This window comes from Oncorhynchus nerka, linkage group LG20, assembly GCF_034236695.1.
Source record: "Oncorhynchus nerka isolate Pitt River linkage group LG20, Oner_Uvic_2.0, whole genome shotgun sequence".
NCBI lineage: Eukaryota > Metazoa > Chordata > Actinopteri > Salmoniformes > Salmonidae > Oncorhynchus > Oncorhynchus nerka.
The window spans coordinates 77151986-77165977 of record NC_088415.1 but is presented as its reverse complement, the minus strand read 5'-3'; the positions used below and the strand labels follow the sequence as shown (position 1 = coordinate 77165977).

Below are 13992 nucleotides of genomic sequence, written 5' to 3'. Positions count from 1 at the left end.
ATGTCCATCACCCCTCCTCACCCTTCATCCCTGCCTTCCCCATCCCCTATGTCCATCACCCCCTCCTCACCCTCCCTCCCTGCCTTCCCCATCCTCTATGTCCATCACCCCCTCCTCACCCTCCCTCCCTGCCTTCCCCATCCCCTATGTCCATCACCCCCTCCATCACTCCCCATCCCTATGTCCATCACCCCCCTCACCCCCTCCCTGCCTTCCCCATTCCCTATGTCCATCACCCCCTCCTCACCCTCCCTCCCTGCCTTCCCCATCCTATGTCCATCTCCCAACTATCCGTTCCTCCGTCAACCCCTATGTGTCTCACCCTCTATAGTGCCTGCCTCCCTGTCCTGCCCACATGTCCCTCCCCCACCTCCTTTCTCCTGCACTACCCATCTCCTCCCAGTCTCCATCACTGTCTACCCACCTCTGCCCCCTCCCTCCCCTCCCTCCCTCCCCCTCCCTCCCTCCCTCCCTCCCTCCCTCCCTCCCTCCCCTCTGACTCTTCTCCCTCTTCCTTTCCTCTCCTCTCACAGTTGACAATCCCTCTCCTCTGTCTGTCATCACATTTTTACACAAATCCCCCAGGTCTCTTCAGCCCCACACCCCTCAACTGCCCCCCCCCCACACACAACCATTTGATTGACAGGTGCAATGAGGAGGAGATGATTGGCCTTTCATCAGTAAGGTGTGTATGGTTATAGCTTGTCAGTGAGGAGTCCTATTCTCCACAGTCAGGTGTTGATACCTGACTGATTGTAATATGCTGTTATTTACTGCCAGCTATAGCACTCAGACAGTTGATTTCTGATTCTTCAAGCCAATCACCATTTTCACCTGTCTGAGTTTAGGAGACTGAATACAGCTTCACAAAGAAATAGCACACTCACCCTTTACAGGGGAAAAAAATTGTAGGCCTATAATTCAAACTATCAAGTGTGCTATCAGTACTAGTTTATTATTTTGTTGATATTTAAGCTACTATATCACCACTCAAAAGACTTCTTCTTTCTTCTCCTTTTTTCCCATTGCTGTCAGTTTCCCCACAGCATGCTAAATCTTGCTAAAGGTCATGAGACAGGACTGAGGCAGTTTAGTGTGTCTTTAGAAGTTATTTAGGCTACCCTCTGAACTTGTGACATTCTTCCTCACTTCGTTGCTAACGTTTAGCTGTATTTTTGACTGTCGAAGAGCAGCTTGTGTTTGAACACCCCTAGTAGAAATTCCAAGGTGTTCTTTTGTGTCTGTCAGACTGTGACAGGGAGATTAGGTATGGCAACAGAAACACTGAAATACTTTCTCTCACTTTCTATTGATCATTTTCTCTCTCTCTCTCTCTCTCTCTCTCTCTCTCTCTCTCTCTCTCTCACATTTTCTCTCTGTCTATGTAGATGACTATAAATCAGAGTTGAGGGAGCAGCTTCCTCTGATTGCTGGCTCGGCTGCAGCAGGATTGGTGTTCATCGTCTCTCTAGTGGCCATCTCCATCGTCTGCAGCAGGTACTGTACGGTCAACATGTCCACCATGGCTGTGTTTATGGTCCAACGGGTGTGCCTCCCACACACACGTACGCACACGCACACACACACACACACACACACACCTTACCTAACCTAACCGTTAGCAGACACAGACAGACAGGCAGGGAATGGAGCCTGTCTGTATGCTTTTCACATACATACCTACACACACACACACACACACACACACACACACACACACACACACACACACACACACACACACACACACACACACACACACACACACACACACACACACACACACACACACACACACACACACACACACACACACACACACACACACACACCTAACCTAACCTAACCGTTAGCAGACACAGACAGACAGGCAGGCAATGGAGCCTGTCTGTAGGCTTTTCACATACATACCTACACACATGGCCAGCAGAAGGTAATCACAGTGAAAAGGAAACGCAGCGCCTTCAGAAAGTATTCACACCCCTTGACTTGTTCCACATGTTGTTGTTTTATAGCCTTGCATGTACTCACTCTGTGTGCAATAATAGTGTTTAACATGATTTTTTAATGACCACCTCATCTCTGTGCCCCACACTTACAATTATCTGTAAGGTCCCTCAGTCGATTACACTTTGGAGAGGGAAAAGAAGGAAACCTGTACAGAATAAAAAATATTCTACATTTAATGTAATTTTTATTTATTCTTTATTTAATTAGGCAAGTCAGTTACAGTTTTTTTTTTACAATCGCTAACATCCTTTTGTCCAATCTGTAGTCACATTTTCAAAACCTGAACACAATTAGCACAACATCCATCTTGTTGTGGACCATACCATTAACACAATTAATGTTGTTTTCACAGAATATGCACTAAATTTAGTTTCTAAAATGCTTACATTTTCTTTACATACAATCTTACCCAATACCAAAATGATGGATCTTTCTTGTCTTATTTACAAATGCTTGCACACAGCCAGAAATTAAGACGTAATTTGTAATTTCCAATTTGTAAGTCGCTCTGGATAAGAGCGTCTGCTAAATGACTTAAATGTAAATGTAATGTTCAAAACCTTAAATATAGTATAAAGCCTCAACTTCTGCAACAACAGACACTCAAAATCTATACTGAAACAGCTGATAAGCATTTTTGAATGAACAGATCATTGAAACATTCAGTCTCCATTGAAACATAGCTGATTTACTGTAAATTGTGTAAAATAGACCAGCCACAGCTTATTCCAATCTTAATCGGAGACATAGCAAGGTGTTGAAGTTCTTTCAATTACATGGACATACACAGTACAAAGGGGACTCTTTGGATTGATTTTGTTCAGTGTGGATACAGAACAACACAGAGGAGCAGAGAGAGAAAAAAATATCTGGACCAGAGGAATAGCTGGACCAGGGAGAGGGATAGCTGGACCAGGGAGAGGAATAGCTGGACCAGGGAGAGGGATAGCTGGACCAGGGAGAGGAATAGCTGGACCAGGGAGAGGGATAGCTGGACCAGGGAGAGGAATAGCTGGACCAGGGAGAGGAATAGCTGGACCAGGGAGAGGGATAGCTGGACCAGGGAGAGGAATAGCTGGACCAGGGAGAGGAATAGCTGGACCAGGGAGGGATAGCTGGACCAGGGAGGATAGCTGGACCAGGAGAGGGATAGCTGGACCAGGGAGAGGAATAGCTGGACCAGGGCGAGGAATAGCTGGACCAGGGAGAGGGATAGCTGGACCAGGGAGAGGGATAGCTGGACCAGGGAGAGGAATAGCTGGACCAGGGAGAGGAATAGCTGGACCAGGGCGAGGAATAGCTGGACCAGGGAGAGGAATAGCTGGACCAGGGAGAGGGATAGCTGGACCAGGGAGAGGGATAGCTGGACCAGGGAGAGGAATAGCTGGACCAGGGAGGGATAGGAATAGCTGGACCAGGAATAGCTGGACCAGGGCGAGGAATAGCTGGACCAGGGAGAGGAATAGCTGGACCAGGGAGAGGGATAGCTGGACCAGGGAGAGGGATAGCTGGACCAGGGAGAGGGATAGCTGGACCAGGGCGAGGAATAGTTGGACCAGGGAGATGAATAGCTGGACCAGGAAGAGGGATAGCTGGACCAGGGAGAGGAATAGCTGGACCAGGGCGAGGAATAGTTGGACCAGGGAGATGAATAGCTGGACCAGGGAGAGGAATAGCTGGACCAGGGAGAGGGATAGCTGGACCAGGGAGAGGAATAGCTGGACCAGGGAGAGGGATAGCTGGACCAGGGAGATGAATAGCTGGACCAGGGAGAGGAGTAGCTGGACCAGGTAGAGGGATAGCTGGACCAGGTAGAGGGATAGCTGGACCAGGGAGAGGAGTAGCTGGACCAGGGAGAGGGATAGCTGGACCAGGGAGAGGAATAGCTGGACCAGGGCGAGAAATAGTTGGACCAGGGAGATGAATAGCTGGACCAGGGAGAGGAGTAGCTGGACCAGGTAGAGGAGTAGGTGGACCAGGGAGAGGAGTAGGTGGACCAGGCAGAGGAGTAGCTGGACCAGGCAGAGGAGTAGCTGGACCAGGGAGAGGAGTAGCTGGACTAGGGAGAGGAGTAGTTGGACTAGGGAGAGGAGTAAATGGACCAGGCAGAGGAGTAGCTGGACCAGGGAGAGGAGTAACTGGACCAGGGAGAGGAGTAACTGGACCAGGGAGAGGAGTAGCTGGACCAGGGAGAGGAGTAGCTGGACCAGGGAGAGGAGTAGCTGGACCAGGCAGAGGAGTAGCTAGACCAGCGAGAGGAGTAGCTGGACCAGGCAGTAGTAAGAATGCGTGGTGGTGCTCAAAGGAGAGTAAGAGCTGCTGTCATTGATGAAATAAGAGCCACCATTATAGACCATGTGATAAACCAGGGTCTATCACTGAGAGATACGGGTGAAAGAGTCCAACCTAATCTCAGATGGTCAACCGTGGCTTCCATTATCCAGAATTTTCAGCAAACCAACAGGTAAGTAATGCATTTAACAAGGGCTTCTTCTATCATTAGAATCAATAGAATCAATAGAATTTCAGAATTTCAATTCTGCTCTGAAATTCTCTCAGTTTCTCTCAGTCCCCCCCCCCCCCCTTTTGAAAGGAACAGTGAGCGGGTCTATTCAATATGACTTGCTCTATAGTGAGTTTTACACTATGCTACTCTACATGTAATCATGGGTTACAGTACATACAGTAGGACATACTAAAAAGCATTTACGCATACTGTGTTAGATTTCTTTTGAGAGTCATGGACTTGGAGGCTAATCAGACCCCACATGAAATCATTTATGTAGACGAGGCAGGGTTTAACCTGGCAAAACACGGGGAAGAAACGTCCTCGGAAATAGGGCCACAGTTGATGTGCCGCATCAGAGAGGAGCAAATATCACAATTTGTGCTGCAGCCTCGAGTGCTGGTTTGGTCCTGCAGAAATGCCAGATTTGTCCCTACAACACTGAGCGCCTTCTTTTGGTTTTAGATTACCTCCACCAACAACTGGTGCCAGAAGCAGAAAGGGAGCCGCTGGGAGGAAACATGAGGATATTTGTGATTGCATGGGCCATGTATGTTGGATGTGTTGTTGAACCAAAGGCCATGTATGTTGGATGTGTTGTTGAACCAAAGGCCATGTATGTTGGATGTGTTGTTGAACCAAAGGCCATGTATATTGGATGTGTTGTTGAACCAAAGGCCATGTATGTTGGATGTGTTGTTGAACCAAAGGTCATGTATGTTGGATGTGTTGTTGATCCAAAGGCCATGTGTGTTGGATGTGTTGTTGAACAAAAGGCCATGTATGTTGGATGTGTTGTTGAACCAAAGGTCATGTATGTTGGATGTGTTGTTGAACCAAAGGCCATGTATGTTGGATGTGTTGTTGAACCAAAGGCCATGTATGTTGGATGTGTTGTTGAACCAAAGGCCATGTATGTTGGATGTGTTGTTGAACCAAAGGTTGAACCAAAGGCCATGTATGTTGGATGTGTTGTTGAACCAAAGGCCATGTATGTTGGATGTGTTGTTGAACCAAAGGCCATGTATGTTGGATGTGTTGTTGAACCAAAGGCCATGTATGTTGGATGTGTTGTTGAACCAAAGGCCATGTATGTTGGATGTGTTGTTGAACCAAAGGCCATGTATGTTGGATGTGTTGTTGAACCAAAGGTCATGTATGTTGGATGTGTGTTGAACCAAAGGCCATGCATGTTGGATGTGTTGTTGAACCAAAGGCCATGTATGTTGGATGTGTTGTTGAACCAAAGGCCATGTATGTTGGATGTGTTGTTGAACCAAAGGCCATGTATGTTGGATGTGTTGTTGAACCAAAGGCCATGTATGTTGGATGTGTTGTTGAACCAAAGGTCATGTATGTTGGATGTGTTGTTGAACCAAAGGCCATGTATGTTGGATGTTTTGTTGAACCAAAGGCCATCTATGTTGGATGTGTGTTGAACCAAAGGCCATGTATGTTGGATGTTTTGTTGAACCAAAGGCCATCTATGTTGGATGTGTGTTGAACCAAAGGCCATGTATGTTGGATGTGTTGTTGAACCAAAGGTCGTGTATGTTGGATGTGTTGTTGATCACTGGCAGCAATTTCATGTTGCTAATAAAGCTTTTACTGCAGCAATTCTGTCACTTTCTGTTTTTTCCTACTGTACATTCTATAAAGTAAAGATGACTCATTCACTTTTAGATAGTATGTTGCCAAAAATGCACACATTCGACACTCAACCCAAAAATGTAGAGTGGTTTACAGTAAACGGAAACTGAATTACAAAAAACAATGGATTTCATATTGTCTATTGATGCAGGTAGAACTGAAACATGACAAGTGATGCAGTTTTTGTAATGACATCAACTGTTAGTATTTTGAAAGTCATTGTGCTATGATTGACTACTGTATATGTTCCTCTTGGATAGAAAACATGTGCTAGTGTTTTGACTGAATGATTAGATATTGAGTTGGGTTTGCCGTGTTTTGATCGAGTTAGTGTATGTAGAGAAAGTTTTTTTGCATTTTGAAATGTAGAGTTGGTACTGAATTAACAAAATGTGGTTTTGAGCAGAAAATATACTATTTGGCTAATTGAGTGACATAGGTGTGTTATGAGTTTAGAAAAAGTATCTCAAGTATAGGTAAACGCTTGTTAGCGATTGTAAAAAACTGTAAGAACAAATTCCTATTTACGATGACGGCATACCTACAATGACGGCCTACCAAAAACATGCATCCAGTTTGCAACAATTACGGCCTACCTAATGCATTACAGTTGGCAACAATGACAGCCTACCTAATGCATTACAGTTTGCAACATTGACGGCCTACCTAATGCATTACAGTTGGCAACATTGACGGCCTACCTAATGCATTACAGTTGGCAACATTGACGGCCTACCTAATGCATTACAGTTTGCAACATTGACGGCCTACCTAATGCATTACAGTTGGCAACATTGACAGCCTACCTAATGCATTACAGTTGGCAACATTGACGGCCTACCTAATGCATTACAGTTGGCAACATTGACGGCCTACCTAATGCATTACAGTTGGCAACATTGACAGCCTACCTAATGCATTACAGTTGGCAACATTGACGGCCTACCTAATGCATCCAGTTTGCAACAATGACGGCCTACTTAATGCATCCAGTTTGCAACAATGACGGCCTACCTAATGCATCCAGTTTACAAAAAGGCACTAAAGGAAAACTGAAAAAAATGTATGTTATGTCCTGAATACAAAGCACTAGGTATGCGGAAAATCCAACACAACACATCACTGAGTACCACTCCTCATTTCGGAGCATTTCAGTGCTAGAGGCGTCACTACAGACTCTCTGGTTCGAATCCAGGCTGTATCACAACTGGCCGTGATTGGGAGTCCCATAGGGCAGTGCACAATTGGCCCAGTGTCGTCAGGTTTGGCCGGTGTATGCCGTCATATTTAACTGACTTGCCTAGTTAAATAAAGGTTAAATACATTTTTTAAAAGCATGGTGGTGGCTGCATCATGTTATGGGTATGCTTGTCATTGGCAAGGACAAGGGAGATTTTTGGGATAAAAAGAAACGGAATAGAGTTATGCACAGGCATAATCCTAGAGGAAAACCTGGTTCAGTCTTGTTTCCAACAGACACTCAGAGACAAATCCCCCTTTCAGCAGGACCATAACCTAAAACACAAGGCCAAATATACACTGGAGTTTGTCACCAAGATGACATTGATGGTTCCTGAGTGGTCTAGTTACAGCTTTGGCTTAAATCGGCTTGAAAATAATTGGCAAGACTTGATAAAGGCTGTCTAGCAATGATCAACAACCAATTTGACAGAGCTTGAATCATTTTTTAAAAAGTATAATTTGCAAATATTGTACAATCCAGGTGTGCAAATCTCTTAGAGACATACCCAAAAAGACTCACAGCTGTAATCGCTGCCAAAGGTGATTCTGACATGTTTCGACTCAGGGGTGTGACTACTTACATAAATTAAATATTTCTGTATTTCATTTTCAATAAATGTTCAAACCTTTCTAAATTTAATCCATTTTGAATTCAAAATGTGGAATATGTAAAGGGGTGTGAATACTTTGTGAAGGCTCTGTAACTGTTCCACATCTGTATTATGAGTTTCTCTATGAATCGTCCATTTCACATGTGGACCAAAGTGTTCACGCTGAGTTGACCTGAGTTAACTGACTCTAACCAATTTTATTCTCAAAAGCGTGTGACAGCACCATGCTACTTTCCCCCACCCCCTCTCTCTTCAAAAACCTTTAAGTTGAATTTAGAATTTGCAGCCGTGCCATATGCTACCAGTTAGTAGCACAGCGCCCTATCAGACACGACAGGGTGTTTGATGACTGTAGGAGCAGAGGAGAGGGTTAGGAAGACAGATGAAAAGCTACAGAGATGGTATCACATCTCTAGTTAAAAAACAGCTCATTCTCATTACACTTCATTTGTCGCTGCAGCTAACTCTAACCCTAAGCCACTGATTCAGTTTCAGACCGGTCGCTTTCAGGCCTCGGTTAGTGAGACTCCGAGACAGATTTAATGATTCCTCCTGATTCCTCCTTTCATCTTAAAGTTGTTTTTATGTTTGATTTTTTTCCCACAAAATAAAACTTTTCTTTCTCTCTCTCTGATTTGTGATCAGGAAACGGGCGTACACCAAGGAAGCGGTGTACAGCGACAAGTTACAGCATTACAGCACAGGAAGAGGTAAGTTCACTACCACAGCACCATATACTACAGACCCTGGTTAGATTCCAGGCTGTATCACAACCGGCCATGTACGCCGCCCTATGAGAGTCCCATTGGGCTGCGTACAACTAGCCCAGCGTCGTCCGGGTTAGGGTTTGGCCGGGGTAGGCCGCCATTGTAAATAAGAATTTGTTCTTAACTGACTTGCCTAGTTAAATAGGATAAAACACATAACAATTGTCCATCATGTTCTATCATTTAGGGCAAAACAGTCCCTCAACGTTCTAAATGACCTTGACTGACACCCTTGATTGACACCCAGTCTGGTTCGATCACAAACACAGGCCACATTAAGGGCGTTTTACTATAGAGGGAAAAAAACACCCCTTCTGATTGAACACTGAGGGCTAAAACATCCCTTTACACTTTCTAAATGACATTGCTTGACACTCACCTCTCAGAGTTGTAACCGTGATTGAACCACACACAGTTATATCATGCTGAGTACTAAAACAACCTGTTCTAGCATTGAGGGAAAATAGACCCCTTCCTGATCTGACGTAGAGGGCTCTAAGTAACATTGACTGACACTCATCTCTCAGGGCTGTGTAAGCTAACCATGATTGAGCCAGGGTCCTAACACTCTTTGGCCATTGACTGACACTGTAAAGTTGCCTAAAGCAAGGCAAGCAAACTCCTTAGTTTTGCTGAAGTTGAGGGAGAGGCTGTTGTCCTGGCACCACAATGCCAGTTCACTTTCCTCCTCCCTATAGGCTGAATCGGCGCTGTTGGTTATCAGGCCTAAAACATTGGTGTCGTCGGCGAGTTGATGTCATGCAAAGCCATGCAGTCGTGGGAGAACAGGGAGTACAGCAGAGGGCTGAAGACACACCCTATGGGGGACCCTGTGTTAACCTTTTTGCGTGTAGGGGGCAGTATTTTAGTTTTTGGCTAAAAAACATACCCATTTGAAACGGCCTATTTCTCAGCCCCAGAAACTAGAATATGCATATAATTGTCAGATTGGGATAGCAAACACTCTAAAGTTTCCAAAACTGCAAAAATATTGTCTGTGAGTACAACAGAACTGATATTGCAGGCGAAAGCCTGAGGAAAATCCAATCAGGAAGTGCCTCTTATTTTGAAACCTCTCTGTTCCTATGCATGCTTATCCTCCATTTAAATGGATATCAACCAGATTCCTTTTTCTATGGCTTCCCTAAGGTGTCAACAGTCTTTAGACATAGTTTCGGGCTTTTGTTCTGAAAAATGAGCGTGACGGATAACATTGCGTAAGTGGATAGGTGAGTTTTGCGCAACTGAGTAAAGCCGCCATTGTTCCTCCCTCTGTTATTGAAAAACCTACACACTCGGTTGATATATTATCGAATATATATTTTAAAAACAACATGAGGATTGATTATAAAAAACGTTTGACATGTTTCTGTGGACATTCTGGATATTATTTGGAATATACGTCTGCGTTGTCGTGACCGCTCTTTCCTGTGGATTTCTGAACAAACAAACGTCGGTATTTTGGGTATAAAAATAATCTTTATGGAACAAAAGGAACTTTTGTTGTGTAACTGGGAGTCTCGTGAGTGAAAACATCCGAAGATCATCAAAGGTAAACCATTTTTTTGATTGCTTTTCTGATTTTCGTGACCTAGCTACTTAATGCTTAGTGTACATAATGTTATGTTGTGCTATCGATAAACTTACACAAACGCATGGATTGCTTTCTCTGTAAAGCATCATTTCAAAATCTGAGACGACAGATGGATTAAAACAAAAGGCTAAGCTGTGTTTCCTATATTGCACTTGTGATTTCATGAATATGAATATTTTTTAATATTATTTGACTGTGGCGCTATGCTATTCACCGGTTGCTGATGACAATTATCCCACTACCGGGATGGGTAGTGTCAACATTAAGAGTCAATCCTCACAGCCTGTGTTCTGCCCATCAAGAACTCCAGGATTCCAGTTGCAGAGGGTGGTTTCCAGACCCAGGGCTCTGAGCTTGGTGACAAGCTTGGAGGAAGCAATAGTGTTGAAGGCTAAACTGTAGTCAATTAACAGAATTCTCACATAGGTGTTCCTCTTGTCCAGATGTGTTTTCGACTGTGTGAATAGCTCTGGAAATGTCATCTTCTGTAGATCTGTTGGAACGGTAGGCAAATTAGGGTGATCCAGTGTGCCTGGCATGCTGGCCCTGATGTGGGCCAGCCAAGCATTTCATGATGACCGGGGTGAGTGCGACGGGCGATAGTCATTTGGGCACGTCACCTTGTTTTTCTTGGGCAGTGGGCCGATGGTTGTCTCTTTGAAGCGGGGACTACAGCCTGGTACAGGGACAGGGACCGGTTGAAGATGTCAGAGAAAATGACTGCCAGCTGGTCAGCACACACTCTGAGGACGCGGCCAGGGATGCCATCTGGGCTGGCTGCTTTGTGAGTTTTCACTCTTTTGAGAGTTTTCCTCACATCAGCCTTGGAGAGCGAAAGCACCTTCCTGGACTGCGAGAGTCTTCCTGGACTGCTCCATATTGTCTGCCTCAAAGAAAGCATAGAATGTTTTAAGCTGGTTTGGGATGGAGGCTTTGGTGGGCACCACACAGGTGGATTTTCCTTTGTATTCTCTGGTAGTCCTTGCCACATACTGTAAGTCGTGAGTCTGAGTTGTCGAACATCAATTCAAGTTTGAGTCTATATTATCTTTTGCATCTCTAATGGATTTGCGGAGCTTGTACCTGCTTGCCTTGTACATGCGGTGTGCCATTTCTCCCCGGTCAAACCCTCAGAAGAGTTGGCATTCGCAGTAGATTGTATCAGAGGCTATCTTATGGAGATTTAAAGCCATTAACATAAGTGGAGAAATAAAATAAGAAGATGTTAGAGAGACGGCAACAGCGCTAACCACGCTTATCATCAAGCAATTTGAAGGCGAGGGAAAAACAGTGATAAGTGTTCCTATTCAGCTTGTGTTTTCCCCCTCCACACTCACCCGCTAACTAATAATAATGCTCAGGAATAGATTATGTCCGATCTTTTCTCTTCAGGATTTGATAGACAGTTTTATAATTACTACTCATTGGTAGAAAACTACCCACTTTGGAAGAAACAACTCCACTTTGATTCTTCTTGGTTGAAATGCTTAAGGAGTGTTTTTTTTCACCCTGGCTGTTGGTAATGGAGTCACAAACTGTGATGAGTGGTGCACTGAATGGGAAATGAACATGCAACACCTAAAACTATAAAGGGGTAGTTCAGGGATTTTACTGAAATGATTGGCACGCTTGATAAAAATTACCCCAAAATACTATTAAATAAATCATTCAAATACCGAACTATATTGTAGGTACCAAAAATTAGAAAAGTATATTTTATACCAACAAAATTGGTCAGAGAAAGAGATTTTGTTTAACAAGTAATAAAACAAATTCTCAAAAAGGTAGGTGTCAAAATTGGCACCTCTGTTTTCAATACTCCCGCCCCTTCCTCCTGCCCCTTCCTCCCACCCCTTGCAAGGATAACAACACTGGGCCTTTTTCTAAAATGTTTTATGAGACTGGAGAACACATAGTCTTTCCAGATCCGTGATATCCTTTGTCTGTGCTTATGGACTGTCCTCTACAATTCAAAATAGAGAATGACCGATATGGATTTGTTGGGGCCTGAGGAGGCTGATGGACGATATTTTAGGTCAATATTCAATATCATTACATTTTAACAGTTTTATGACAAAATATCCCGGAGTCATGTATGCGTTAATGCGTCAATTTTAAAATCAAACAATTAATGACTGTTTTTACCAATCTAACTACATAACATTTTATTTAAATTGTAAATCTCTTCATTAACTAAGTAAATGAAGATGGTATAGGCCTACACACAATACAGGTGAATGCATATTCAGTAAGAGTGTGTGCCTGCATTGAGTTATTGAGCTTGTTTCGGAGACTATGGGGCTACTGTACAGATGGCAATCGTTTTGCCTTCCATTTGGGACCTAATCAAATCAAATCAAATGGTATTGGTCACATACACATGGTTATCAGTTGCACTACAAAGTGTAACTAATATCTAACAGATTCCACTACAAACCTAATATCTAACAGATTCCACTACAAAACCTAATATCTAACAGATTCCACAACAAAACCTAATATCTAAAATGCTTCTGCTTCTAGATCCAACAGTGCAGCAGTATCTAACAGGTAATATCTAACAATTCCACAACAAAACCTAATATCTAACAAATTCCACTACAAAACCTAATATCTAACAAATTCCACTACAAAACCTAATATCTAACAGATTCCACTACAAAACCTAATATCTAACAGATTCCACTACAAAACCTAATATCTAACAGATTCCACTACAAAACCTAATATCTAACAGATTCCACTACAAAACCTAATATCTAACAGATTCCACTACAAAACCTAATATCTAACAGATTCCACTACAAAACCTAATATCTAACAGATTCCACAACAAAACCTAATATCTAACAGATTCCACTACAAAACCTAATATCTAACAGATTCCACTACAAAACTAATATCTAACAGATTCCACTACAAAACAATATAGTAACAGATTCCACAAAACTAATATCTAACAGATTCCACTACAAAAAACCTAATATCTAACAGATCTAACAGATTCCACTACAAAACCTAATATCTAACAGATTCCACAACAAAATATATAAAGATTATAAAATATATAGATGAGCAGATTGACAAACCGGCTAAGACAACAAAACCTAATAGATAGTAAAGAATACAAAAGATAGTAACAGGATACAAAATTATACAGATTCCACTACAAAACCTAATATCTATGAGATGAGTCATGATTCCACTACAAAAGATATGATTCCAAACAAAATTATTAAAGTACAAAATTATTAAAGTACAAAACCTAAATGACCAACAAAAATTTGATGAGCAGTGACAGAGCGGCTAAGATGTAATAGATAGTAAAGAATAGATAGTGAAATATACATATGAGATGAGTAATGTGAGATATCCACATTATTAAAGTGGAATTATGTCATGTCACGCTTAGGACCTCCTATAGGCACTGCTGTTAGTTTGTAAATATAAAATAACATATATTCAATGCAAATGGGTCCAACGTAACGTCATGATTTGTGATCACGGATGCTTATGAAATAAGTATTTTTTTCAGCTTTCAGGATGCATAACAAAATTAGAAACAGTTCTATTGGCGAGTTCAGCTGTCTGTCAAGAAATGGCAGGTTGCAA

The 13992-nt window shown here is 42.9% G+C and overlaps 1 protein-coding gene across 3 annotated transcripts in view; it reads left to right on the top strand.

The window, feature by feature from the left end:
• LOC115103150 (ephrin type-B receptor 1-like) overlaps positions 1–13992 on the top strand; it is a 383081-nt gene that overhangs the window by 323181 nt on the left and 45908 nt on the right. For all 3 annotated transcript variants that reach the window (XR_010460228.1, XR_010460227.1, XM_065005794.1), the window contains exons 8-9: positions 1389–1497; positions 8665–8729. Coding sequence is in view for 1 of the 3 variants with exons in the window: in XM_065005794.1 (XP_064861866.1) it covers positions 1389–1497; positions 8665–8729 (174 nt within the window). In the remaining 2 variants the exon portion in view is untranslated. The remainder of the gene's footprint in view (positions 1–1388; positions 1498–8664; positions 8730–13992) is intronic.